Below are 27984 nucleotides of genomic sequence, written 5' to 3'. Positions count from 1 at the left end.
ACCTGCGGGCCGGGATGCGGCCGGGCGGAGCGGCGCGCGGCGGCGGCGGCGGCGCTCGGCTTCCACTGCTGGGCGTCCTGCTCGTCCAGGGTGAGCGCGCGGGCTCGGCCCCACTTCCGGCCGGTGGGCCGCGTCGTGGTTCCGGTTCCGGGGGTCTCGGGAAAGCCCCGCGCTTCGGGGCCGGCGGGAAGGAGGGAGGGAGGGGAGCGCGGGTGCGCGTGCGCGTCCGCCCTTCGCCACCGCGCGGGCTCGGCGGGCTGTCCCGGGCCGTCCAGGGCCGCGGCCACCGGGGTCCGTGCGCCCCCTGCTCGCCACCCCCCGGGTTGTCCCGGGCCGTGGCCACCGGGGTCCGTGCGCCCCCTGCTCGCCACCCCCCGGGTTGTCCCGGGCCGCGGCCACCGGGGTCCGTGCGCCCCTGCTCGCCACCCCGCGGGCTGTCCGGGCCGTCCCGGGCCGTGGCCACCGGGGTCCGTGCGCCCCTGCTCGCCACCCCGCGGGCTGTCCGGGCCGTGGCCACCGGGGGGCCGTGCGCCCCTGCTCGTCACCCCGCGGGCTGTCCCGGGCCGTCCAAGGCCGCGGCCACCGGGGGGCCGTGCGCCCCTGCTCGTCACCCCGCGGGCTGTCCCGGGCCGTCCAGGGCCGCGGCCACCGGGGGGCCGTGCGCCCCTGCTCGTCACCCCGCGGGCTGTCCCGGGCCGTCCAGGGCCGCGGCCACCGGGGGGCCGTGCGCCCCTGCTCGCCACCCCGCGGGCTGTCCCTGGCCGTGGCCACCGGGGGCCCGTGCGCCCCCTGCTCGTCACCCCGCGGGCTGTCCCGGGCCGTCCAGGGCCGCGGCCACGGGGGGGGGGGGGGGGGAGGTGCGCTCCGGCGGAGGCGGGGACCTGGTTTCATTGTTGGTGGGCGATCGCCAGAGCCCGAGAGGGTACGTTTGTCGCTGCGGGAGAGACGCGCTGTGATTGGCGTTGACGACAGACACGCGCTTTTGTTGAGAAAAAGCAGCGGCCGAGCGTTGGGAGCCTGTGGGTGGGGGACACGGGGTGGGGGACCCGGGGGCGCGCTCGTGTGAGGGCCTGATGCGGGCGGCGCAGTGTTCACGCCGGGACCGGGGCTCCGGCCCTGCTGCCCTGCAGTCTCCAGACCGAAGTGTGGGTCCAGCCCCCGGACCTGGTCTTAGGGGCAGTGATGGTTGCCTTGTCCAGCTCCGCAGGTGTGTGTTCCCGGGAAGCCACACGAGAGCGGGGTTAGCACTGTGACCACCGTCAGCTCCCCCTGGGGAGTGGGGTTTCCAACAGAAAGAGGGGGGCGGCCTAAACCTCAGCAGCGGAGGTGGAGACGCTTGGATTTGTTGGATGAGTAATCCCTGCTGCCAGCGTAATCCCTGCCCCTCCCGGCTGCCTGGGCCATGACCATGTCCAGTCCTTCAGCTACTTACTTTGCAACAGAAGACTTAGGTTGACCGGTCACTCCAGGTGATCCCAGCCCACCACCCCGACTCCGCAGCCAGGTTCAGATAGTGTCCCCCTGGGAACAAAATGTGGAAATGCGGGTGGTTTCTTACACTCGAGGGCCTGCCGCATCTCGTGTGCAGACCAAACCATTCGAAGGCGGAGGGCTGACTTTATGGTCTGTGTACCTGTTGAACTGATTTGTCTTTTGCCTTTTAAAAAAAATAAATATTTTTGAGATGTAATTCACATGTCATACAATTTATTCATTTAAAGTGTACAGTTTGGCCTGGCTGGTGTGGCTCAATGATTAGGTGTGGACCCATAAACTAAGAGGTCGCTGGTTCGAGTCTCGGTCAGGGCACATGCCCAGGTTGTGGGTCCGATCTCTTGTGGGGGGGCATGCAGGAGGTGGCCAATCCATGTTTCTATCTCCCTCTTCATTTAAGATCAATAAAGAAAAAATTATTCTAGAAAAGTGTACAATTTGGTGGTTTTAGTATACTAACAGAGTTATGCAATCATTACCACAATCGATTTGGGATCATTTTCATCACCCCAAAGAGGAGCTCTATACCCATTAACAGTTACCCCCCATTCCTCTCTTCCCCTAGCTGCTGGCATATACCAGTCTACTTTCTATTGCTATGGATTTGCCTATTCTTGGACACTTCATATAAATGAAGTCTTAAAATATGTGGGTTTCGTTTTGTGGATATGATAGCTTCTTTCAATTAGCATGTTTTCAAGGTTCAGCCTCCTTTTTAAAAAATCTTTTAAATCTGTTAGGCAGTACCTTTGTTTCATACCAGTGTTTATTTGTCTTGACTCTTCACCGATAGGACCCATTAAATTATTAGCTTGTTTGAATTCTCCCTAAGTTCTAAACGTCCTGCTACGTCAGTTTAAGTACTAGAAACAGCAGATTAGGCTCCCAAGGTTCTTACACTTTCCTCTTTTTCATTTAAGTGGGCACTTTTATGAATCAAAGGCTGACAGATTTATATTTTGGAAACTGGGTGTACAAAATTGAGGGTTTTGTAATTAAAACAAAATTCTTCCATGTCTAAAATTAGTTATGTTTAAATGTGATTTTCCTCCCAGATTAAAAATTAAACATTTTAAAACAATTTGTTGATTTTAGAAAGAGAGGAAGGGTGTGAGAGAGAGAGAAACATTGATTTATGCATTTATTGGTTGATTTTTGTATGTTCCCTGACCAGGGATCAAACCTGCAACTTTGGTGTATCGGGATAATGCTCTAACCAACTGAGCTACCTGGCTAGGGCTAAAAATTTTGTTAATCATCATGAGTATTTCTATATTAGCTGGTTTTACTTGGCATGACTAATTAAAAGAATTTTTTTTTTCTTTATTGATTTTTAGAGAGAGAGGGAGAGAGAGATAGAAACATCAGTGAGAGAGAACATCGGTTGGCAGCCTCCTGCATGTCCCCCACTGGGGATTTGTCCCACAACCTGGGCATGTACCCTGACCAGGAGTGAACCAGCGACCTCTTGGTGCATGGGTGGGCACTCCACCATTGAGCCACACCAGCAGGGTGGCAAGACTGATTATTTTACTCAGGTGAAAAGATAATTATTCATAAGCACATTAGGCCTAGGATAGAAATTTCTGAATGACTGTAACATGGATTAATATTTTTTTCTAAATTTTTGAGTGAAGGAGACAAATTATTTTATATCCATTGATTTTAAAACTTTCAATTTTAGTATAATACATATAGAGAAATGTGCACATATTCATAAGGCTATACGTATAGCTCAGGGAATTACCAGGAACTGAACACACCTCGGTAACCGTCAGAACTAGGGTATAGAACATTACTCCAGAAACTTTCCCTGTGCTCCCAGTCCCGACCTCTTCACCCCAAAGGAGAACCAGTACCCTGATGTATAGATAGTAATGTAGACGAGTCCGTTCATTCATGGATCTTACTTGTCTGTAACTATACAGTTATGACCCAAACTAGTGTTTAGATTTCAGTGACTTTACGTACTGATAATTTTATGGCAAATCATGTTCATGAACATGGAGTTCAAACACATCAACAAGGAAGATCTTGATAGGTAGGTAGGTAGCTCTATTGATGGTGTACTTACTATAGTTGCGTAACCAAGTTTGCTCAGAATATGTAATTTTTATGTTTGTTTTGTAATCATTTATGTTTTATAAAAGGGAACTGTGTCGGTTTGGTTCATTTGAATAAATATTACTGAGCACGCACAATGTGCTGGGTTCTGTTTTGATGAGCTCAGGGTCTACTTTGAAAGACGAGACAACAGATTTGAGAATTTGGTACTAAGAGAAATATACAGAAGAGGTGCCCTTAATCTATCACGAGGATACAAGGAAGACTTTCTGGAGGTGTCATCAAAATTAAATCTGGCCCTGGGCGGTTTGGCTCAGCAGTTAGAGCGTTGGCCTGTGGTCCCGAGAGACCTGGGTTCGGTTCCCGCTAAGGGCACGTACCTCGGTTGCAGTTTGTCCCCGGCCCTGGTTGGGTTGTGCGGGCGGCAGCCACTCGATGTGTCTCTTTCACGTTGATGTTTCTCTCTTTTTCTCTCTTCCTCTCTCCCTCCCACTCTATCTGAACAACAACAACAACAACAACAACAAAAGGAAAAATGTCCCCGATTGAGGATGAAAAAAAAAAAAGAAATCTGGCCTGGTCAGTGTGGCTCAGCTGTCCCATGGAGGTCGCCAGTTCTGTTTCAGGGCAGGGCTCCATCTTTAGTAAGAGGCATGCGGGAGGCAGCCAATCCGTGTTTTTCTCATCATGGATGTTTCTCTCTCTCTCAAATCAATTTTAAAAAATTACATGTATTTAAAAAAAAATTTTTTTTTGACAGAGAGAGAGGGAAACATCGATTTGCTGTTCCACTTATTTATGAACTCATTGGTTGCTTCTTGTATGTGCCCTGACTGGGGATTGAACCCACAATCCTGGCACATCAGGACCACGCTCTAACCAACTGAGCTACCTGGCCCGAGCAAAATCAAATCTTAAAAGAATGAAAGTTACTTAGAGATAGGAACTGAGGAAACTTCCAGACATACAGAGGAACATGACAAGACATGGAGGCATTCACTAACCCTCCAAGCAGATTTTCTGGAACTTACTTTGATTGGCTTAGCTGAAAGCAGATACGGTGACCTTTAAACACGTCTCTGGTCGGGAGGATGGTGTGCAGGAGGCGGCTCGGGTTGGCCCTCAAGAGCCCATTCTGCACAGCTCTTCCTCACTCAGCCTTTGGAGACTTTGCCTTCGATTCTTGCACTTAGCTGTCTGCCAGCACGTCCCTGGGTGTGATGAGTGGTGTGGTCCCATCCGGTCCCTCCCCACCTCTAGTTTGTTCCCTCCCCAGACCCATCCCCTTCCCTTCTCTGTTCCTGTCTGCTCCCTGCAAAGCCGGCCCTTGGACTCTATCACCAGGCCCTTGTCCGTTAGGTTTGGTCAGTCGGAGGCACTGGCAGGAAATGCGAGGGCAAGAGGTGAAAGACATCGGGGTGTTTCTCCCCTGCTCCCTCCTTGTCTTAGTGCCATGGTCTCCGTGTCCCTCAGTGACTGTCCGGTGGCCATAGCTCCATCTCTTACCAGACTCTGGTGACACCATTTTCTCCCTTTGCTTTTGTAGGCTTGGGGTGGCAAAGGCCTTGTGCCTTCGTTGGCTTCCTCGACCCCGAGAAAAGTCCCTGTGAAAAGTGGCCCATACTCTTTCAGAATCTCAGCTGACTGTGCCTTCTGCGTCCTGCGTGGGCCCCGCCGGACAGAGGCGGTTCCCCAGGCTCTTGGACTACACTGGAAAGGGTGCGCATCCCCAGGAAACCTGTGTCTTGTTAGCACAGGAGATGAGGGGAATGGACAGAGCCAGTAACACACCAAGTTCCCCGCATTCCACTTGAGATCCTGTGGTGCTGCCCTTCAAGGGTATATCCAGTAATACTTGGGCATTCAGAGGCAAGTCATGGCTCGCAGTGTCGACCGGGCATCATCAGCCCATTGGCAGTTGTTAAATCTAAAAGTGGATAGGATCGTCCAACGAGAATGTGTTAAATGAAGGACCGTGTGCTCAGGGTGGACCTCCAAGGCACCCCAGTGTTTAAGGGATGGGTAGCATCTCCTTTAGAAAGAGATTTGATAAAAACTGTCAGAGATGTGGAATTTGTGTGTGTGTGGGGGTGTGTGTGTGTGTAACAACCAGTCTGGAGAGTTAAGATTGGAGGGAGACTAATGAGATTCTGATTTGTAACTATCCATTATCTTTGCTCTAAACCAAGGTTGGCAAACTTTTGCAAAGAGCCTGAGAGTAAATATTTTAGGCTTTGTGGTCTCTTGCAGCGACTCAGCTCTCTGGAGTAGCACACAAGCATCCCCAGACAATACGGCAATGAGTCAGCGCGTCTGTGTTCCAGTAACACTTTTTGTAGACGTTGTGGGCTAGACTTGGCCTATGAGCCGCAGTTTGCTGACTCTGCCCTAAACTAACTATCCCCTTGGCACCATCCCTTGTGCGTCTCAAAGGCACCTTAAACTTATCCTAAATAAAACTCTCGTTCTTTCCTTCCAAGCTGGTGCTGTCCGAGTCTTCCCTGTGCGTGTCCGTGATCAGTAACACTAAGTCGGTAACCCGGGCGTTGTCCTCGACCCCTCTCTCTAGCATTGCACACCTGCTCTGTCACCAGTTCTTGCTGATTTTGCCTCGTAAGTGTTATCTTTCCAGTTCTCTCCATGTCCACTGCCACCAGCGTCGTTCACGCTTCCCTTATTTCCCACCTGAGCGTGGTGGAGGCCTCCTGAGTAATCTTACATTTACTCCGTCTAACTGTCTTCCCTAGAGTAATCTTTTGAAAATGCAAACTTTGTCCTGTCTCTTGTCACGCAGTCCCACATGTAAGTATGTTCCATGGCTTCCCAGGATTAATAAGCACCCAAATTTCTAAAGTCCTACATGATCTGGTTCCTGCTAACCTCCTAGCCACATCTCATTTCTATCTCTGCCTCTCTGTCTCCATCACCCTAGCCCGCTCTCTCTCTCTCTCTCGTGCTCTTTGTGCTGCAGCCATTCCTGTTCCCTGACTGACTATGCTCCTTGGCCCAGGACCTGGCCGTGTCTCCTGCCTGGAGTCCCCTCCCTCTCCTCACGTCATCACCCTGCGGAACTCACCCCAAAGGAGCTTCAGGGATGCTCGAGGCAGCACTCCCCGCTCCTCCGCCGCAGCAGGTGCAGTTTTCACGGCCTTTCTTGTCGGTCCTTCACAGGACTTACCAGGCTCTGTCTTTATGATTCGGTTAATGCATCAGACTCCGCTACTTTAAGGTCCACAGTGGCATGTATTTATGTTGCTCACAGTTCATTCCATGCCAAGAGGGCAGCACAGAACACAGGCTCGGCACCCGTATGTTAGCAGCCCGAATGCAGGGATGAAGGAGAGGCTCTGCCGTGGCAGCCTTGGGACAGAGCAGGCCAGGTCGTCACTGCTGTGGAGAGAGCCAGGAGAGTCGGGAGAAAAGGGCCTGCTGCGGCTTTTCACTCCTTGTGTTCGGTAGTTTTAAGACACAACACCCTTTGCCAGAAGCGTCTGTGGAGTCCAGCTTGTGCTGTAGGGTCCGGAAGGGAGGGGGATGGGAGGACATAGAGGGCTCAGGGGTCGACTTGGCTTCGCAAGGAAAGAGAGAGCAGTCCTTGACAACGCATAGTATTGCAGGGTTAAGGGAATGCTGTTATTGTTTTGTGTGTTGGGATGTATTGGTTCGCTTGTGTTTTTTTTTTTATCCTCACCCGAGGATATTTTTCCATTTTTTGTACAGATAGAGTGGGAGGGAGAGAGAGGAAGGGAGAGAGAGAGAGAGAAACATCGACGTGAAGGGACACATCGAGTGGCTGCCACCCGCACGACCAACCAGGGCCAGGGACAAACTGCAACCGAGGTACATGCCCTCAGCGGGAACCGAACCCGGGTCTCTCTGGACCACAGGCCGATGCTCTAACCGCTGAGCCAAACCGGCCAGGGCGGTTCGCTTGTTTTTATTATGAAAAAGACCTCTGTGTGTAGAGGCTGAGAGTAGAGGGCCTCTCGTGAAAGGGAGAGGTGGGAGACAAGGAGGGCTTCCTGCAGAGCGGGGCTTGCAGGGCCGATGCAGGCATGAGCAGGGGCCGACCTGGCGCAGGGAGAGGGTCACCACCCCCTTTGAGACGGGAGTGAGGACCAGCGCCGATGCAGGAGCTTTGTGTGGCCTTACGCTTCTTGAAGAGGTAAGAGGAGACATTCTCTTCTGAGAATGAGGGATTTGTAGGTACACGGAGGGTGAAAGAGACTGGCAGAGTTGGAGCAGTCAGAGGAGCTGACCGAGGCCGACCAGAGGGCCACCCCTCTTCATTACGGGCTCAGCCGGGTGGATTCATGGATTTCGTGGTAACTGTGCAGCTGTGTGATATCCTACTTTAGGGTGTAGCAGCCACAGTCTAGGAGTGGTCACCCGGGAGTGCAGGGGCCTCAGGATGTTGAGAATGCTGTAAAACAGGGGTGGGAAGAGAGCGGGTGACTGCTGAGCACACTTGATTCCTGTATTAGAATTCCCGGTGACCTGTCCCCTCTGTCTTCCAGTCTCTCTGCCTGCTCCCCAGGGGAAAGCGGTTTTGAAACGGAGTGTAATCAGTGGTATATGTACTCGAGTAGCATTATGTACTAGATATAATGAGAACGTCGAAGAAAGAACAGTGAGCTGCATCAGGGCATTGGGGAGGCGTCACATGGGGGCTGGTATTGGCACTGGGTTTTGGAGGGATGTGAACTGGGGGCTGTGGTGGGGAAGCCACCCGGACAAGGTTGGTAGGGATGGGAAGAGCCTCCCAGACAGACACGGTCACAGGAGGGCACAGAAGTGGGAAGGACACTGTCAGTTCAGCACGTGGCGGGACGTTCGGGCTGGGTGAAGGGGCAGGGAGGGGTAGGTGGGTGAAGGGGCAGGGAGGGTTAGGTGGGTGAAGGGGCAGGGAGGGGTAGGTGGGTGAAGGGGCGGGGAGGGGTAGGTGGGTGAAGGGGCGGGGAGGGGTAGGTGGGTGAAGGGGCAGGGAGCCGGAGGTGGGTGGAGAAGCAAAAGTTCGGGCCAGATGCTCACTATTTGGACTTTACTCTCTAGCCCCATAGAGGATTAGTGAAGGGTTTTCAGTATCTGTGGCGTTTATTTTGATGATGATAACTGACATTTATCGAGAGTTTGTATTTCAGGCGCTATGCTAAGCACTTTGTGGTTACCTTCGTTGATCTCATGAGGCGCCCACAGCGATCCAGTGAAGTAGGTCTCCTTTTTATTCCCATTTGCCAGGTAGAGAGGTTGAAGGTTGAACAGAGGAGGTAACAGTTATTAAGGGCTGATAGCTAGAAAGTACCTGGGCTAAATATCGAAGTCCAGGTCTGTCTAATTCTAAATCTATGCTTTAACTCTCGCCACTATATTTTTGTTTTAGAATGAAGGAACATGGGGTGTGGGGAGAGTGGGTCATGTGTTCACTTACACCGACCATGTTTTAGAACGGCAGCTCGAGTGACGAGTGAGGTTCAGGAGTGAGGGCTCAGGTGAGAGTGGGGACGGAGGGTGTGGCCTTTCCAGGCGGAACAGCATGGCTAAGGCACATGAGGCGGACCAGACAGCCTGGAAGAGTCAGAGAAGATGCTGTGGATGAAACAGAAGGAGTGTCATCTTTGGGGTGGGTCAGATTCCTAGAGCTGTGAGCTCAGTCTTGGTCTCCTCCTTTGAGAGGAATGTGAATGGACTAGATTCTCCAGAGAGGCGCAAGAAGATGGCCCAGAGCAGCAGAAGGGATGGACCAGGTGATCTGAGAGGAGCGAGAAGATGGCTCAGAGCAGCAGAAGGGATGGACCAGGTGACCTGAGAGGAGCAAGAAGATGGCCCAGAGCAGCAGAAGGGATGGACCAGATGATCTGAGAGGAGCAAGAAGATGGCCCAGAGCAGCAGAAGGGATGGACCAGGTGACCTGAGAGGAGCAAGAAGATGGCCCAGAGCAGCAGAAGGGATGGACCAGATGATCTGAGAGGAGCAAGAAGATGGCCCAGAGCAGCAGAAGGGATGGACCAGGTGATCTGAGAGGAGGGAGAAGATGGCCTAGAGCAGCAGAAGGGGTGGACCAGGTGATCTGAGAGGAGGGAGAAGATGGGTCAGAGCAGCAGAAGGGATGGACCAGGTGACCTGAGAGGAGCGAGAAGATGGTCAGAGCAGCAGAAGGGATGGACCAGGTGATCTGAGAGGAGCGAGAAGATGGCCCAGAGCAGCAGAAGGGATGGACCAGGTGATCTGAGAGGAGCAAGAAGATGGCCCAGAGCAGCAGAAGGGATGGACCAGGTGATCTGAGAGGAGCAAGAAGATGGCCCAGAGCAGCAGAAGGGATGGACCAGGTGATCTGAGAGGAGCAAGAAGATGGCCCAGAGCAGCAGAAGGGATGGACCAGATGATCTGAGAGGAGCAAGAAGATGGCTCAGAGCAGCAGAAGGGGTGGACCAGGTGATCTGAGAGGAGCAAGAAGATGGCCCAGAGCAGCAGAAGGGATGGACCAGGTGATCTGAGAGGAGCGAGAAGATGGCCCAGAGCAGCAGAAGGGATGGACCAGATGATCTGAGAGGAGCAAGAAGATGGCCCAGAGCAGCAGAAGGGATGGACCAGGTGATCTGAGAGGAGCAAGAAGATGGCCCAGAGCAGCAGAAGGGATGGACCAGGTGATCTGGGAGGAGCGAGAAGATGGCCCAGAGCAGCAGAAGGGATGGACCAGATGATCTGAGAGGAGCAAGAAGATGGCCCAGAGCAGCAGAAGGGATGGACCAGGTGATCTGAGAGGAGCAAGAAGATGGCCCAGAGCAGCAGAAGGGATGGACCAGGTGATCTGAGAGGAGCAAGAAGATGGCCCAGAGCAGCAGAAGGGATGGACCAGGTGATCTGGGAGGAGCGAGAAGATGGCCCAGAGCAGCAGAAGGGATGGACCAGATGATCTGAGAGGAGCAAGAAGATGGCCCAGAGCAGCAGAAGGGACGGACCAGGTGATCTGGGAGGAGCGAGAAGATGGCCCAGAGCAGCAGAAGGGATGGACCAGGTGATCTGAGAGGAGGGAGAAGATGGCCTAGAGCAGCAGAAGGGGTGGACCAGGTGATCTGAGAGGAGCAAGAAGATGGCCCAGAGCAGCAGAAGGGATGGACCAGGTGATCTGAGAGGAGCAAGAAGATGGCCCAGAGCAGCAGAAGGGATGGACCAGGTGATCTGGGAGGAGCGAGAAGATGGCCCAGAGCAGCAGAAGGGATGGACCAGATGATCTGAGAGGAGCAAGAAGATGGCCCAGAGCAGCAGAAGGGACGGACCAGGTGATCTGGGAGGAGCGAGAAGATGGCCCAGAGCAGCAGAAGGGATGGACCAGGTGACCTGAGAGGAGCGAGAAGATGGCCCAGAGCAGCAGAAGGGATGGACCAGGTGATCTGAGAGGAGGGAGAAGATGGGTCAGAGCAGCAGAAGGGATGGACCAGGTGATCTGAGAGGAGCAAGAAGATGGGTCAGAGCAGCAGAAGGGACGGACCAGGTGATCTGGGAGGAGGGAGAAGATGGCCCAGAGCAGCAGAAGAGATGGACCAGGTGATCTGAGAGGAGGGAGAAGATGGGTCAGAGCAGCAGAAGGGATGGACCAGGTGACCTGAGAGGAGCGAGAAGATGGCCCAGAGCAGCAGAAGGGATGGACCAGGTGATCTGAGAGGAGGGAGAAGATGGGTCAGAGCAGCAGAAGGGATGGACCAGGTGATCTGAGAGGAGGGAGAAGATGGCCCAGAGCAGCAGAAGGGGTGGACCAGGTGATCTGAGAGGAGGGAGAAGATGGCCCAGAGCAGCAGAAGGCATGGACCAGGTGATCTGAGAGGAGGGAGAAGATGGGTCAGAGCAGCAGAAGGGATGGACCAGGTGACCTGAGAGGAGCGAGAAGATGGCCCAGAGCAGCAGAAGGGATGGACCAGGTGACCTGAGATGGACAGAAGATGGCCCAGAGCAGCAGAAGGGATGGACCAGGTGACCTGAGAGGAGGGAGAAGATGGCCCAGAGCAGCAGAAGGGAAGGACCAGGTGACCTGAGAGGAGGGAGAAGATGGCCTAGAGCAGCAGAAGGGATGGACCAGGTGACCTGAGAGGAGGGAGAAGATGGCCTAGAGCAGCAGAAGGGAAGGCGGTGTGGTGGATGACCCGTGAGGGATTGGAAAGACTGGGTGGAGGGTGGGATGAGGTGGCGATGGTGAAGCCACCTAGCCCGCATGCGGCAGGTGCTCAGTGTCGTGTGGGTCATGACCCCTCGTCCTCACAGGAGCGCCCTGAGAGAGATGGAAGCAGTGAGGTGGCTGTGAAGACGGGGGGGCTGCCAGTGACACTCGGGGCGCGCACCCCTCTGCTGGAGGGTCCGCCGGTTGGGGGCAGCTGGGGCTGCTGCGTCCGGGCTGCGCTGCGGTGGAGGAGTCAGGGCAGCGATGTGCCGGTGCTCACTGTGCGGGGGAACGGTGCTCGCTGTCCGGGGGAGCGGTGCTCGCTGTCCGGGGGAGCGGTGCTCGCTGTCCGGGGGAGCGGTGCTCGCTGTCCGGGGGAGCGGTGCTCGCTGTCCGGGGAGCGGTGCTCGCTGTCCGGGGGAGCGGTGCTCGCTGTCCGGGGGAGCGGTGCTCGCTGTCCGGGGGAGCGGTGCTCTCTGTCCGGGGGAGCGGTGCTCGCTGTCCGGGGGAGCGGTGCTCGCTGTCCGGGGGAGCGGTGCTCGCTGTCCGGGGGAACGGTGCTCTCTGTGCGGGGGAGCGGTGCTCTCTGTCCGGGGGAACGGTGCTCGCTGTCCGGGGGAGCGGTGCTCTCTGTGCGGGGGAGCGGTGCTCGCTGTCCGGGGGAGCGGTGCTCTCTGTCCGGGGGAGCGGTGCTCGCTGTCCGGGGGAGCGGTGCTCTCTGTCGGGGGAACGGTGCTCGCTGTCCGGGGGAGCGGTGCTCTCTGTCCGGGGGAGCGGTGCTCGCTGTCCGGGGGAGCGGTGCTCTCTGTCCGGGGGAGCGGTGCTCGCTGTCCGGGGGAGCGGTGCTCTCTGTCCGGGGGAGCGGTGCTCTCTGTCCGGGGGAGCGGTGCTCGCTGTCCGGGGGAGCGGTGCTCTCTGTCCGGGGGAGCGGTGCTCGCTGTCCGGGGGAGCGGTGCTCGCTGTCCGGGGAGCGGTGCTCAGTGTCTGGGGGAACAGCTCCCTGAGAGGGGGTGGTCAGAAGATGTGTCGGCTCCTGAGGGTAATGGAACATCGACGTTGGCTATTATGAGCTGCTGTTGGAAAGAGTGAGAGAATTTAGAAATGATACCTTATTTTTCTTGTTGTTGTTGTTGATCCTCACCCTAGGATATTTTTCCATTGTTTTTTTTTAGAGAGAGTGGCAGGGAGGTTGGGAGGAAGGGATAGGGAGGGAGAGAGAGAAACATCGGTGTGAGGGAGACACATTGATTGGTTGCCTCCTGCACAACCCTGATCAGGGCCGGAAATCGAACCTGCAACCCAGGTACGTGCCCTTCACTGGGAATCAGACGTGAGCCCCGTGGGTCCTTGGGCCGGCCCTCTAACCGCGGAGCCCCCGGCTGTGGCAGCACCTGATCCTGACATTTAGGCTGCGTGAGTTGCTCTGCTCCCTCCCCTGATGTCCTCTGAGTGCATATGTGATTCACTGACCAGCTTCAAGAGGGAGAAAACGAAGCAAAACAAAACCAAGTAGAACCTTAGGCCCGTTTCATAAAATTCTTTGGAAAAAAAAAAAAAGTCCTGTTCTTGTTTTCTTTTCTCCTTTTGCTGGTGGTCGAGGCAGTGGTAGCCCGTGCTGCATGGTAAGTCCCCTAGACCGCAGCCGCTGACGTGTTCCTGGAGAGAGCGCGCTCTCGAGCGGAGTGTGCGGCGTGGGAGGTATTGTCTTTCAGCCCGCTGTGGGCTGACCCACTTGTTTGTACCTACTTTTTTTTTGGTACGTGCCCCTAGCGGGAACTGAACCCCAGACTCTGGTCCGCAGGCGAATGCTCCAACCACTGAGCCAAACCGGCCAGGGCTGTTTGTGCCTAATATAACCACAAGTCTGTATTCGGAAAAATGCTGGTGCACCCAGCTTTTTAATGTCTACCCAAGCATTCTTCCTGTGGTGTAATATGGTAAAACGACAGGAACACTGTCCTGGAGTAGTGCAGACAGCACTCCTTGTCTCTCTTGGGCTTGCGTGAGAAGACAGAGCTGTGGTTTTGAGGAGAGCCCTCAAAATGATGAACAGCATCTTTACTTTGTTCAGTCGTCCATGTATTCCGCCCAGATGAAAATGTTTCGAATGTCCCGGCTTGTCATGATCAGGTGTTCACATCGTCCTTTCCTTGGAGATTAAAGCGGACGCCCATGTCCGGGGTTACGTCGGAGAGAAGGTCAAGCTGAAATGCACTTTCAAGTCCACTTCGTCTGTCACCGACAAGCTCACCATAGACTGGACGTACCGACCCCCCAGCAGCAGCCGCACAGAGTCCGTAAGTGTGTGCACAGAAAGCCAGCCCCGGGGCCCTTCTAGTCCCAGCCCAGCACTCTCATCTCAGAACGGAAGATGAGTGTCTCCCCACCTGATGTCCACTTGGCCACGCAAGGCCATCACTCTTCTCTGTAAGAGTTTTGCAAGTAGGCTAGAGGACAAACGGGGTCAGTAATCGAGAGGAAATGGGTTTACTTCTGTTTCCCCTTTGCTGTTTCTCTTTGCGTGGCTTTGTAGCTTCACTTCCAGGTCCGTGTGCGAGGCAGTGGCGCCCCAGGACCGCTGGACGGCAGAGCTCGTAGGTCCTAGGCGTAGACAGCCTTTGCCTCGGAGCTGCTCGCTTCCTGTCGTGCGAAGGCGTCGCGGTGGGTGTGCCTGCTTCTCCCTCTGCACCCTGGATTTACCTTGGCACCTCCCCTTGTGTAAACGTCTGCACTGATTTCTAGTTCCCTTTGCAGGAAGTGGGGGCCCCTTGTGTTGGCGACAGATGGCCTTGCAGTGTTGGAGACAGTATGCTTTGGCCACACATATAAAACACACTTATGGTTCAGATCCCATGGTGGCTGTCTGACTGAAGACGGCAGTGCTGTAGGAACCCTTTCCCTTGAGGCTGGGTAGGGGTGTCCTTGGCTCAGGAGAGATGCTGTCAAGAACGTGAACGTTGCTCAGTGGTTGAGCGCGACCCAGGCACCAAGAGGTTGCCGGTTCGATTCCTGGTCAGGGCCCAGGCTCAGGTTGTGGGCCTGATCCCCAGTGCGGGGCATGCAGGAGGCGGACCATCGATGTTCTCTCTCATCGATGCTTCTCTCTCTCTCTCCCTCTCCCTATAAAAATCAATAAAGAAAAAAAAAGTGTGAATGTCATAGCTGAATATAAGGGTGTATTTTGAAAGTATCTTTCATTTGTTTCTCCTCTTCCCTTCATTGGGAAAACGTTTGGCTGGATTTTAGTGTACAGCTTTGAGTTCTGTCTTGGGAGCCATGATTGAATGCCGTGTGGCGTGGGGCTGGGTAGGGGGCTGTAGGGAAGGATGCTAGGCTGTATTCATGGTTCTCTTTTTCTTTAGACTTAAAATAGTTCACTGGTTGGAAACTAGGGTTGGAAACTATGACTGGCCTTATTTAACTCTGCCTCCTTGGCCAAAAGTAGGTCGGAGGCAGCCATGGGGAATTTCTCAGGTCAGAAACCTTGGATGCAGACAGTAAGCTGGTGCTTTCTCCGTGAGGCTGGGCTGCGAGGCAGTCACCTAGCTTGGGATCAGTGGGCCTTTCAAGTCTCATAGTCTGCCCTGGCCAGTCTCGCTCAGTGGTTAGAGCATCAGCCCACGGACCAAAGAGTCACGAGTTCTGTTCCGGCCAAGGGCACGTACCTCGGCTGCAGTTCAGTCCCCAGCCCTGGTTGGGTTGTGCAGGAGGCAACCAGTTGATGGGTCCCTCTCACCTCGATGTTTCTCTCTCTCCCTCCCTCCCATTCAATCGGAAGAGAAATGGAAGAATATCCTCGGGGGAGGATTTTGTAAAAATTAGAGAAATAAAGGCACATAGAATGCTGTTGCCGTTATGCAGTCAGCCAGGGTTCTGGCAGACCAATCAGTTAGCAGGGTCTGAGTCTCACTGACTTCACTTGGACTAGAGGTTAGGTGCGTGGAGGGGACCCAGCTGACCTAGTTTCGTCAGTGAGGGATTCCACACCCTTTCTGCTGACGCCGATCATCCTTGCCTCCCTCTGTGGAACACACGACACACATCGTTATTATCGACATCTGTAGTTCCCGCCCGCTGTCCGGTCCGTGAGCGCAGGGTCTGTGCTGTGTGGCTCCGCTGTCCCCTCTGGCCCAGCACAGTGCCCAGCACGCGGTAGGTGTGCGGGGCGTGTTTGCTGAGTGAATGAGTGAACAAACGAACCCGTAGGGATCCAGCATCTTCTTCGGAAGGTCGCCCTTTACTCTGGGCGGTTCTCTTGAGTAGGGAGGTACCAGGTACACAAAGAAGGAGGAAGCCTTGCCTCGTGGAGGAGAGCGATCGGGCTCTGCCTGCTGGGCCTACCAGCGGGGACACTTCGGTGCTCCTGGCGACGGAGGGCCCGGTCGCCGTCTGGAGCAGCTTCGGTCATCAGTACGCGTTCTCTGAGTGCCGGTCGTGCGTTTGACTTGGGACTTTTGTTTTCCTCACCCGAGGACATTTTTCCATTTTTTGTTCAGATAGAGTGGGAGGGAGAGAGAGGAAGAGAGAGAGAGAAACATCGACGTGAAAGGGACACATCGAGTGGCTGCCACCCGCACAACCAACCAGGGCCGGGGACAAACTGCAACTGAGGTACGTGCCCTTAGTGGGAACCGAACCCAGGTCTCTAGACTGCAGACCGACGCTCTAACCCCAGAGCAAAACGGCCAGGGCTGACTTGGGATTTTTGTTCATTGCCAAGAGAGATAACTTGAGAGAGGCTTGATTATATTATACCCTCCTGGTGATTTTGAGAATATATAAAAATCTTCCCTTTCCCTCTCACTAGCCATGTGCCTTTGAATAACTCACTTAGTTTTTTTGTTGTTGGTCTTGTTTCCGTTCCTGTACATCTGGAAGGATTATACTTGCCCATCTACAGGTGTTGTGAGGCTCAAATGAGTGCGTGCGCAGTTGTTAGCACACCGTACAGTACTGGGTGGATGTTAGGTGCTGCTCTGGAGTGGGGTTCTCGGCTTTGGCACTGTTGACATTTGGAGTTGGATGCTTTTTGGTTGTGGGATGTCCTAGTTTGTCGGGTTTCTAGTAATATCCCTGGCCTCTCCCCCCAGATGCCACTAGCCCCCCCCCCCCCCCCCCCCCCCGCCGTGACAGCCAAAGATCTCCAGATATGCCAGACGTGCCCTGGAGGGCAAAGGTGCCCTCGGCGGAGAACTGCTGCTTTGGGGCTTGAGGGAGGATTTAGAGGGGGTCCCAGAGTTAGGGTACCATTATTCTTCCATCAGGCCCTTTCCTGATGTTTCCTAACCTGTCTTCTAACCCAAAGGATGGCGTGCTCAGCCGAGAAACCCGTTACACGTCTGTGTTCTGTTTCAGACCTGCTGTTACATCGTCCAAGTTAACTTTCCCGTGTGTTGCTTCCTCAGATTTTTCACTACCAGTCCTTCCAGTACCCAAGCACCGCGGGCACGTTCCGGGACCGGGTTTCCTGGGTCGGGGACGTGTACAAAGGGGACGCGTCCATCAGCATAAGCAACCCCACCCTGAGGGACAACGGGACGTTCAGCTGCGCCGTGAAGAACCCCCCGGACGTGCACCACAACATCCCCATGACCGAGCTGACAGTCACAGAGCGGGGTGAGCCGCCCGCTGCCACCCCCTTGCCCTGCTGGGGAGGGCTTCTGGAGGGGCCGGCTGTGAGCGGAGCTACCGGCTTCGTGAGCCAGCTGGTCTCCAGGGCACTCTGCCGTCCTGAGCTGTCCAGTGGGATGCATTGTTAACTCTTTACCTTGAAACTAAAGTCTTCCTTCAAGTACTGTCATAGTCTCTCCAATTTCCTCTTTTAATGAGATTTCAGGTGACCAGAGCTCTTGTGGACAGCGTGTGACAAGTCCTTGAATAAAGGGAGGGTCGTTGTCTCGGTGAAGTAGAAGCCATCCTGGCTTCCCTAATATGTTCACGCCCTCGGTTACGAGACGGCGCCCTTGCCGGTATCTTGAGAGGGTCCCTCCGACCCCAGTGGCGGAGGCGGCACATCTTCCACGTTGCAAAGACCAGCCGTTTCCTTCAGGGCAACAGAAGGAGTAGGCTGAGGACTAACCTGTTCATCTGCATTGTTCCCTGGTGACTAGAGTGGGCGTTCTAGTCCTCGGCTGGATTTGAACCAAAGACTTAGGGACACAGACTGCATTATACGTACACAGATATATGTTTAAAACAATAACCCATAAGTTTCAAAGACATGAGCACATTCATACTGGTGGTGGGAGTAGAACCTGATACGTTTTTCTGGATGACAGTTGGTAGTATGATCCAGATGCCTTAAAAGTATACACCCCTTAATGTAGAATCCCATTTTAAAACTATCTTGAAGAAATAGAGCTAAACATGAAACTTTATGTACAAGGATGATCATCATAATATAATTCATAAATCCAGAGAACTGGAAGTGACTTGGATGCCCCCATTAGAGGACTGATCCATTAAACTACTCAACACGATGGAGTACTATGCAGCCATGAAAAAGGTCACAGCTGGAAGGAACTTTCAATGACATAGAAAGTACTTACCATATAGTAGGGAAAATAGGAGGTTAGGAATAGTATGTAAACTATGATTTATCCTTTTATTTTATTTTATTTATTTTTTTATCCTCACCCGAGGATATTTTTCCATTTTTTGTACAGATAGAGTGGGAGGGAGAGAGAGGAAGAGAGAGAGAGAAACATCGATGTGAAGGGACACATCGAGTGGCTGCCACCCGCACGACCGACCAGGGCCGGGGACAAACTGCAACCGAAGTACGTGCCCTTAGCGGGAACCGAACCTGGGTCTCTCCGGACCGCAGGCTAACGCTCTAACCGCTGAGCCAAACCGGCCAGGGCTATGATTTATCCTTTTAAAAGTAGACACGGTCCTCCCTGCATGCAGACCTGTATTCACATATGCTCAGCAAGAATACCGAATGAGTAGATAGTAATGTGTTAATCCTAGGTAGTAGGGTTATGGGTCAATTTTTATTCTTTTTGTATGTGCACTTTTTACATCGAATTTGTTCCTTTTGTAATGAAGAAATGCAGAAGTCAAACCTGTCTCGTTCGGAGGAGACTTCCCTGCATGTCCTCTCTCTAACTTCTCTTCTCCTCTAGGCTTTGGCACCATGCTGTCCTCTGTGGCCCTTCTTTCCATTCTCGTCTTCATCCCCTCGGCCGTGGTGGCCGTCCTGCTGCTGGTGCGCATGGGCAGGAAGTCCGCGGGGCTGAAGAAGAGGAGCAAGTCCGGCTATAAGAAGTCGTCCATCGAGGTGTCGGATGAGTACGTGCAGCTGCAGCCTGGCAGGGAGCCGTTCCCTCCTCAGACCCTGCTCTGTAGCGGGCACCAGGCCCGGCCCCCGCGCCTTTCTCGCTGCTGGGCCGCGTTCTGTCCTGCTGGTGAAACCTCCTGACCAGCGAGGTTCTGCTGAGCAGCACTGGACGGGCTGAAAGCGAGCCTGCAGTTTGGAGGAAGGTGGAGGAGTGGACAGTGTGGTTCTGGTGTCCTGCTTTGGAAACCAGATTGTACGACTCTTTGGTTCCGAACAGGATTAGCAGGAACTCCAGGTCCATGGTTTCCCACTGTTCCCGCTTGGTCCCAGCTGCACCGAGCTTCCCCTCCACTCAGCATGCCTGGCTCACGCAGGCCGCGCCCACCTGCCCTCCCACCGGGCCCCTCCTCGCCCTGTTTCCCCTGGAATTCTCTTCCGGTGCCCCAAGACCCAGCGGAAAGGTCTCCTTCTCTTAAGTTTTCCTGAGTTCTGCAGGGAGAACTGGTCCCTCCCCCTCTTCACTGCCACAGCAGTTTGACCTGAATTGCCCTGAAACATGTGTCACGTTGTGTTTCAACACACTTGCGAAGTGTCGGCAGGTCTTTCACCCCATGAGGCGGTGACCTCTTCAAGGGACTGTGCTCTGTCTATGCTGTCCCAGCCCAGCCCAGCGCCTCGGACTTGCCTGGTGCTCAGGACATTTCTAGCTCCTGTTTACTGAGCACTTACTATGTACCAGGCAGTGTGGGGTGTGTTTTACACGTGTCTCTTTTTTATTCACTCCCAACCCTGTCCTTTAAGCAGAGCGAGTAATATCTGCACTTTATAAACGAGGACACAGGCTCCTGGAGCTTAAGTAATTCGCCTCGTCACCCCGCTGATATGTGGCAGAACTGGAATTCAGCGCCACACCTGTCTGACCTCAGTGCCTGTGTTTTAACTGCTCTGCTGTATTGCGCTGGTGGTGTTTTAACTGCTCTGCTGTATTGCGCGGGTGAGGTCTCAGTGTGCTTTGTCCTTCTTTATAGCACTGACCAAGAGGAGGGGGCCGACTGCATGGCGAGGCTGTGTGTCCGTTGCGCCGAGTGCGTGGTAAGCTCACGACGTCTCCTCTGTCCCCTGCTCACGGTTCCCGTCCTTGCTGACTGCGGGGGGGGGGGGGGGGCCCTTTGCCCTCAGAGGGAGCAGGGTGAGGCCAGTAGGTCCAAAGCATGGCATCGACCCAGGTCTTTTTGGTGTCAGCCCCCCATTGTTATTTTTGGTCTCTGTCTCATGGGCACAGCGTGGTGTCTTTAGGTTAGGGCAGGGGACTGTGCAGCACGGTCCTGCTGGCTGACAACACGCTGAAAGAGGAGCGTCCTCTGCCCGAGGCCACACTGGGGGGCTGCGACGGGCGGGATCCGGGCCCGGAGCTGAACTTTTCTGCGACCCTCAGTGTTTTCTTCTTCAATCCATGGCCTTCAGTGCATTTTTAGAATATTGCAGATAAGGGAGGATCCGTCTGGCATGTGCTGTTTCTATAGTTGGACAACTTAGATCTTATTCGTCAGCCTGCTGAACTGTTCCCTTTTCAGAAACGTAGATACCGTCCACATTTTTTCTGATACCCTTGTTCCTAACGGCCGTGGCTGGCTGAATCAGAGCAGCTGCATTTGATACAAGTTCAGTGTCATTTCCTTCGAGAATCAGCTCATCTTTCTGGGCTTGAGATACTGAACAAGCAGCACCTGACCTCCTCCGAACCCTATGGATGTATTTTTGGCCCAAGAAATTTCTGATTTCAACAAGAGAATCGTTCTCCGAAAGGAAGACGGTGGTGGGGAAGCGCACAGACGTGACTGCCGGCGGTCAGCTCCTTTCTAGTCCCCCAGCTGTCCATCCAGAGTCGCCTCTTTCCTTTCCGAGGACACTGAGTGCTACGTGGATGTGGTTGGAGTCCCTCCCCAGGGGGCTCTGGGGCTTCACAGTGACCGTGGGCCTTCAGGGTGACGTCGACAGTCTGATTGCTGAGTGGTCTCCATCCGCACAGTGGATGAGGCTCCGTTTTGTTTCTCCCCCCAGGATAGTAGAGTGGTGTAGCCTTTGGTTGACCTGATGGATCTGTCCATAAGAAATACTCAGGTTGGAAGTCCTGAATTTTTATTTAAATTTCAGCAGGCCGCCCCTCCCCTTGAGCACCCGCGGGGACTGGGAGGCTTCTGTGGCCGTCCCAGGACGCTGGGGGAATGACGATTCTGATACGGTCTGTTTGGAAACAGGTCAGAAGCAGCTTATGACCTAGTAGGAAGCATACCTGCCATTTCAGGGCTAGAGCTGAGCCCTCTCTGTGCAAGCTGAGCACTGAGCCGGACGACACAGCCTGCTTCCTGCAGTGTCTCTTCTTTCTCGCATGGACGTGGTATAGTAGGTGCGGTGAGGGGAAGGCTGGTAGAGCCAGTGGAGAGGGTCTAATACCAGCCCTTCGGGGGTAGGATATTTTGATAACACAAAATAAGTTAACATGTATAATATTATTACCTACATTTCAGATGTTAATTCATGCAACAGTTATTCACGGAGGATCTGACATACGCCAGATACGTTCTGGGTACTTAGGAAATAGTTACTAGGACATTATTGGTATCACTTACGCTGTGCTTTACATCCTCAGGACTGCTCTCTAACAATCAATTTGTACTTCTTAGTCCCTTCGCCTTTCTCACCCGTCCCCAAACGCCCTCCCATCTGGCAACTGTCAAAACGTCCTCTGTATTTTTGTCTGTTTCTGTTCTGCTTGTTTGTTTGCTGTGTTTTTTAAAGTCGGTTATTGATAGATAATGTATTCATTGCAATTTTATCCATATTTTTTATCTTTTTTTTTCCCCCCACTCTTTCTTAAAGAAGACCCCTTAACATTTCATGTCATTCTGGTTTGGTGGTGGTGAACTCTGTTAGCTTTCTCTTGTGTGGGAAGCTCTTTATCTGTCCTTCAGTTCTAACTGATAGTTTTGCTGGGTATGGTAATCCTGATTGTAGGTCCTTGCTTTTCATCACATTGAGTATTTCTCGCCACTCCCTTCTGGCTGCAAAGTTTCTGTTGAGAAATCAGCTGACAATCTTATGGGAGCTCCCTTGTAGGTAACTAACTGCTTTTTTCTTGCTGCTTCTAAGATTTTCTCTTTGTCTTTAACTTTTGGCATTTTATTTATGATGTATCTTGGTGTGGGCCTCTTTGGGTTCTTCTTATTTGGGACTCTCTGCATTTCCTGGACTTGTATGTCTGTTTCCTTCACCAGGTTAGGAAAGTTTTCTGTCATTTTTTTTTCCAAATAGGTTTTCAATTTCTTGCTCTCTTCTTCCAGCGCCCCCATGATGTGAATGTTGGTGCGCTTGAAGTTGTCCCAGAGGCTCCTTATACTGTCCTATTCTCTTTTTGGATTCTTTTTTCTTTTTGCCATTCTGATTGGGTGTTTTCTGCCCCCTTATCTTCCAGACCTCTGGTTTAATCCTCTGCTTTGTCCACTACACTGTTGATTCCCTGTAATGTACTCTTCATTTCTGACTGGTTCGTTTCTGTTCCCTGTCTCTTTGTTGAAGTTCTCGCTAAGTTCGTCTGCTCTTCCCAGAGTTCACTGAGCATCCTTATAACCATTGTTTTGAACTCTGCATCCAGTAGATTGCTTGTCTCTCTTTTGTTTAGTTTGTTTTCTGAGTTTTGTTCTGTTCTTTCATTTGGGACATGTCTCTTTGTCTCCTCATTTTGGCTGCCTCTCTGTGTTTGTTCCTATGTATTAGGAAGAACTGCTATGTCTCCTAGGCTTGGGAGAGTGGCCTAATGTAGCAGGTGTCCTGTAGGTTCTAGTGACACAGTCTCTGAGCTGGGTTCTCCAGGTGTGCCCCACCTTTGTGGGCTGTGTAGATGCGACTGTCCCTCCTGCTGTAGTTGAGCCTTGATTGCTGTGGGCACACTCATGTGGGCGGGAGAGATCTACTGCCAGGTCAGTTGGCTGCCACCACTAGGAGGGTCAGCTGTGCGGGGGGCCCCCCTGGAGCGGGACTCACTTCAGTGGGGCTCTGGTGCCTGCTGAGTCTGCCCCTTGAGCGGTGTCTTTTGTGGAGGTGGTTGGGTGGTGCTTCAACTTGGTCAGAGGCTGTCCACCTGGTACACTGGCTCTGGAGCCTCCCAGAAGGTGCAGGCAAGGTCAGCTGCCACCTGTTGTCTGCCCAGGTCCATTTGGGAGCTATAAAGGGATCTGCAGGTGGTTGCTCCTTGTGCTGGGCTTGGCGGTGCCCAAGCAAGGCCAAGCTGTGAACCAAGGCTGGCTGCTGCTAGCGCCGGGCCTGGGGCCACTTAGCGAGAGGTGTGGGGCTCGCTGAGGTCAGCTGCTGCTTGTTTGAGAAATTTTAGGCACGTCTGAAGCTTGAGCCAAGACAGGCTGTTAGTATGGAAAAGGCTTGGGTGGGCCTCAGGGCGGGGCAGATGAAGAGCCAGGTTGATGGAGACTCAGACATGGTGCCCGCTGCCAGCTCTGTGGGTCCGGGCTCAGAACAGGAACGATGGCCTCTGCCTGCTGTCCCTGTGGGGGAAGCTGCCCCTCCAGCTCTCACCCCGACGCCGGACAATTCAGCTCCTCCCCGCAGGTCCCTGGTGCCTTTCGAGCTGCTGTCCCCATGCTGGGGCTCAGAGGGAGCGAGTCTGTGAGTCCGTGCGTGGGCCCTTTAAGAGGAGCAGCCTGGGGCTCCAGCTGCCCTTGGTCTCACTCAGCCACAGTCCCTGCTGGTTTTACAGCCAGAAGTTGTGGGAACGTCTCTTCCCAGTATTGGAACCCAGCTGGGGTGTGGGGCTGGGACTTCCTGCTCTTCAGGGGGGACCTCAGCAGCTGAGATGTCCCTCCCAGTTTTTATCTGCCACATGTGGGTGTGGGACCAGCCCGTCTCGATGTGGCTGCTTCTGTAGATTCTTAGCTGTAGGACTTCTGCTCAGCCGGGTGTCGGCGGCTCTGAGTGAGGGTTGTGTAGTTTAGTTGTAGTTTTGATGTGGTTGTGGGAGGAGGCGATGCCGTGTTTCCCTGCCTGACATCTGGACCGCAGAACCTACGTTCTCTGCACGCCCGGAAAACCCACCTCCAAGACCCCACCGAAATGTCACCTACTCTTGATTTGGGTCCAAAAAATAACTAAGATGTAAAAATAGGTGAAATGTGTAGCATATCACACGGTTCTTAGTGCTGTAGAGAAACGTGAAGTAGGCAAGGGAGATGAGACAGTAAGGAGATGTCGGGGATACCCTGTTGGAATGGTGTTGGGCAGACACCCCGAGAAGTACAGAGCCTGCTGGCTGAGTGGAGCAGCAGTGCCGGCCAGCGAAGGGCGCGCAGGCTCTGGACGGGCCGGCGTGGCGTGTCCTTGGCCGCGTGGGGCAGTGTGGGGGGAATGGAGAGGCCCGGGAAGAGCAGTCCAGGGGGGGCAGCGTAGGTGTCAGCACCCCTTTTGTTGGTTGTGTTTAAATGACTGCCCCTCAATACCTAACATAAGTCATGAGTAAGAATACAAAACAAGCCCTGGCCGGTTTGGCTCAGCGGTTAGAGCGTCGGCCTGCGGTCCAGAGAGACCCGGGTTCGGTTCCCGCTAAGAGCACGTACTTCGGTTGCAGTTTGTCCCCGGCCCTGGTTGGTCGTGCGGGTGGCAGCCACTCAATGTGTCCCTTCACGTCGATGTTTCTCTCTCTCTCTCCCTTTCTCTCTCTCCCTCCCACTCTACCTGAACAAAAAATGGAAAAATATCCTCGGGTGAGGATTAAAAAAAAGAAAAAAAAAAAGAATACAAAACAACAACAATAATAATACAAGAATAAACTCTGCCCACCCCTGTACTTCCTCAGAGACATGTGTCCTGTCGTAGTGTTGTAGTGATTGTGGTGACCTGGACCTTCATTTCGATGCAGCAGAATCCACTGGTGGTTTCTGACAAGAGAACTATGAACGAGTGTATGTGTTTGTTTTTCTTTAATCCTCACCCAAGGATATGTTTTCATTTATCTTCAGATAGAGCGGGAGGGAGAGAGTGAAACATCGATGTGAGAGAGACACATCGATAGGTTGCCTCCCGCGTGACCCCGACCAGGGCCGGGGACTGAACTGCAACCGAGTTGCATGCCCTTGACTGGAATCGAACCCGCGACTCTGGTCTGTGGGCTGACGCTCTAACCCTGAGCCAGACCGGCCTGGGTGACCTGATGTACGTTTTAAAAGGGTCGTTCCGGTTTCTGCGTTGAGAATGTGTTACGGGACCGTGAGGGTCGGAGAGCCCAGTCGGGAGACGTGAGCAGCGAGGCAGGTGCAGGAGCGGCTGCCGGTCTGGCAGGCGCCGGGGGAGGGGGCGCATGGGCCGCACTTTGGGGGCGGGCCAGCAGGAGCTGCTCCGGGGCTGCATGTGCAGGAGCAGGAGTGAGGGGCGTCACGGGTTGTTCCGAGGTTCTGGGCTGGAGCAACTAGTAGAATAGAGTTGCTTTTCTCTAATATGTGCAAGTCTGTGGGTGCAACAGGTTTAGGAGGCCTTTCAGGAGCAGACTTTGGATATATATTTAAAATTTTTTTTTCTTCATTGATTTTAGAGGGAGAAGAAGGGAGAGGGAGAGAGAGAGAGAGAAACATCGATGAGAGAGAACATTGATTGTGGGGATCGGGCCCACAACCTGGGCATGTGCCCTGACCGGCAATCGAACTGGTGACCTCTTGGTGCAGGGTCAATGCTCAACCACGGAGCCAGACCAGCCAGGCAGAGCTTGGATGTATTAAGTTTGAAATACTTGTTAAACATCCAGGTGGAGGTGTGGAGCAGGCATTGGCTTCATAGGTGTGGAGTTCAGAAGGTCTAGACTGGCGATGTAAGTCTAGGAATCATTAGGTAGAGCTGTTTCCACCAGGGAGCTGAGCATAGAGAGAGGAGGCCCAAGGACTGAGCCCTGGAGTTCTCCAAGGCTGATAGACCGGGAGATGAGGCGGGATTAGCAAAGGAGGCAGGAAGGCCTGTCCGGGGAGGCAGGAGGCAGACCAGGAGTTGGCATCCTGGGGGCCAAGAAGGGAAAACGGAACGGTGGTGCCGATGGCTGCTGAGGCAGGCCAGGCAGAGTGAGCGCTGCGTTTCGGGGACCTGGTACTGCGGAGCTATCGGTGACTTTGGCAGCAGCCCCTTCAGTGGAGCAGTGGCTGGAAGCCGGACCAGGGTAAGGTGGGGAAAGAAGACGGACACGTTTCCTGGTGATACTGGGTGTGAACACCTCTTTCAGGGAGCGTTTCTGTGGAGGGGTGCATTGAAACAGGGCCGTAGGGAGAGGAGATGTGTGTTAGGAGGTGCTTTTCTTTTTGAGATGGGAAAACTTATGGCCCATTTGTAAATGGTGAGCCAGCAGAGAAGGCAGACCAGACACTGCAGGAAGAGAGGCGAGGGTTGCCGGGGTGGCTCCCGGGTCAGCACAGGGAAGATGCTGTCCTTAGACAAGGGCGGGGCGAGTGCATCCTAAGAAGAGGGGAGGCCGAGTAGGTGGGGCCAGACCTGGCAGGTGGGCGGGTAACCATGGTGATGGGAGGCTGTGGAGGTTCCGTGCGGCCTGCGTATGTTCCCGTGACAGGAGCAAGCAGGCTCATCAGCTGAGGATGAAGTGAGGAGGAGATTCTGGGGACGTGAGGAGGAGGGAAAGGTGTGAAAAGTCGTGTAGGAGAACAGAAGGCATGGGCAAGAGGGGTGTGGTCAGCGGCCGCTCGAGGTTTGAAGCGACAGGGTGAGTTCGAGTATGGGCACTTACACAGAGCCAGGCACAGCCTCGGGTTTGCATACGCTGTCTCATTCAGTTCTCAGAGCTGGTCTCTGCGGGGTCAGTGTTTTATCATCCCCATTTCACAGATGCGGAAACTGAGGCTTAGGGGTTAAATCATTTTCCTCAAGCCTGTACGGGATTAAAACCCAGAGGCAGCCGACTCCGAGCCTAACTCCAGGCTACGGTCCCGGTAGCACACGGGCACCTGTTCACTGTGTTGAGGATTCAGAAAGTATCCGCCAAGGGAAAGGGAGCGCGTTGGGTTTCAAAGTAGAGATTCGCCCGATGGACTCCAGAGCTGTCGAGGCCCGGGGCTGCTCGTGGGAACTCAGGTGTGAGCCTGGGCCGCCTCGCTGCTGATGTGGCCCAAACCGGCTTCCACGGGGGACCCTCACGCGCGGCCTTCAGCCAAATTCTGGGTGTCGTCATAGTCCACATGCACACACAGCTGTGTCCTTTCCTCCCTAGGACTCAGACTACGACGAGGCGTACTGATGGAGGGTCGTGTCCTGAGGAGTCGCCGGAGCAGAAGCGCCGCCATCTGCCGGCAGGAAGGCCTGGGGCGCGGAGCCCGCCGGACGGCAGGGAGGGCGCCCGGCCCTCGGGACCCCTTGGGGAGCGCTTATTTATTGACGAAACGTTCCCTTCGTATTTATACACCGCGGGAACTTTCAGAAGAGACTCGCGACTACCCCTTTTTATACCTTATCTCTACTGAATGAAGCAATTCTTTTCCTGGGTAGAAAGATACTCTTTATTTCACCTTTGATCTTGAATGTATTACATGTTTTCTTCCAATTACTTGAGGGAGAATCCTAGACACTGGCCAAACTTCTGACGCCAAGATACTGTATTTTTAATGAAACGAAGCTTGTAGCTTCCTGAGGTACTAGCAGACGGAATGGTTGGGGGGCAGGTATTCTGTGTTCTGCTCTGTGAACATGCGCAGCTGCGAGCTCACGCTCGGCTTGTACAGTGTGGGTGCCGCGGACTGTGCGGCACGAATCTCCCTCACGCTGGGGCAGGCGTCTGCCCTGCCCGGGCCTTCAGGGCGCCGGCGTCTCCAGTGAAGCGAAGGCCTGGGGAGACCCAGGGGCTGCTCTTTTGTCCTGCCAGGTGCAGCGCGCCTTGTACTTCCCTTTTCCGCCTCACCCGGGGGCATTTTTGCACTTATCGTCAGATAGAGCGGGAGGGAGA

The 27984-nt window shown here is 53.9% G+C and overlaps 1 protein-coding gene across 1 annotated transcript; it reads left to right on the top strand.

The window, feature by feature from the left end:
• Positions 1–14: 14 nt before the first annotated feature.
• Positions 15–27977, top strand: MPZL3 (myelin protein zero like 3). The gene is made up of 6 exons (XM_036258250.1): positions 15–90; positions 13841–14007; positions 17116–17326; positions 18838–19003; positions 20021–20084; positions 27256–27977. Exons 1-6 carry the CDS (start codon positions 15–17, stop codon positions 27280–27282), a joined length of 711 nt encoding a protein of 236 aa, XP_036114143.1. The 3' UTR covers positions 27283–27977.
• The last annotated feature ends 7 nt before the right edge of the window (positions 27978–27984 follow it).

The sequence above is a fragment of the Molossus molossus genome, unplaced genomic scaffold (genome assembly GCF_014108415.1).
Source record: "Molossus molossus isolate mMolMol1 unplaced genomic scaffold, mMolMol1.p scaffold_m16_p_13, whole genome shotgun sequence".
Classification (NCBI taxonomy): domain Eukaryota; kingdom Metazoa; phylum Chordata; class Mammalia; order Chiroptera; family Molossidae; genus Molossus; species Molossus molossus.
Note: the sequence above shows the minus strand (reverse complement) of the source record. Positions and strands in the feature narration are given on the sequence as shown.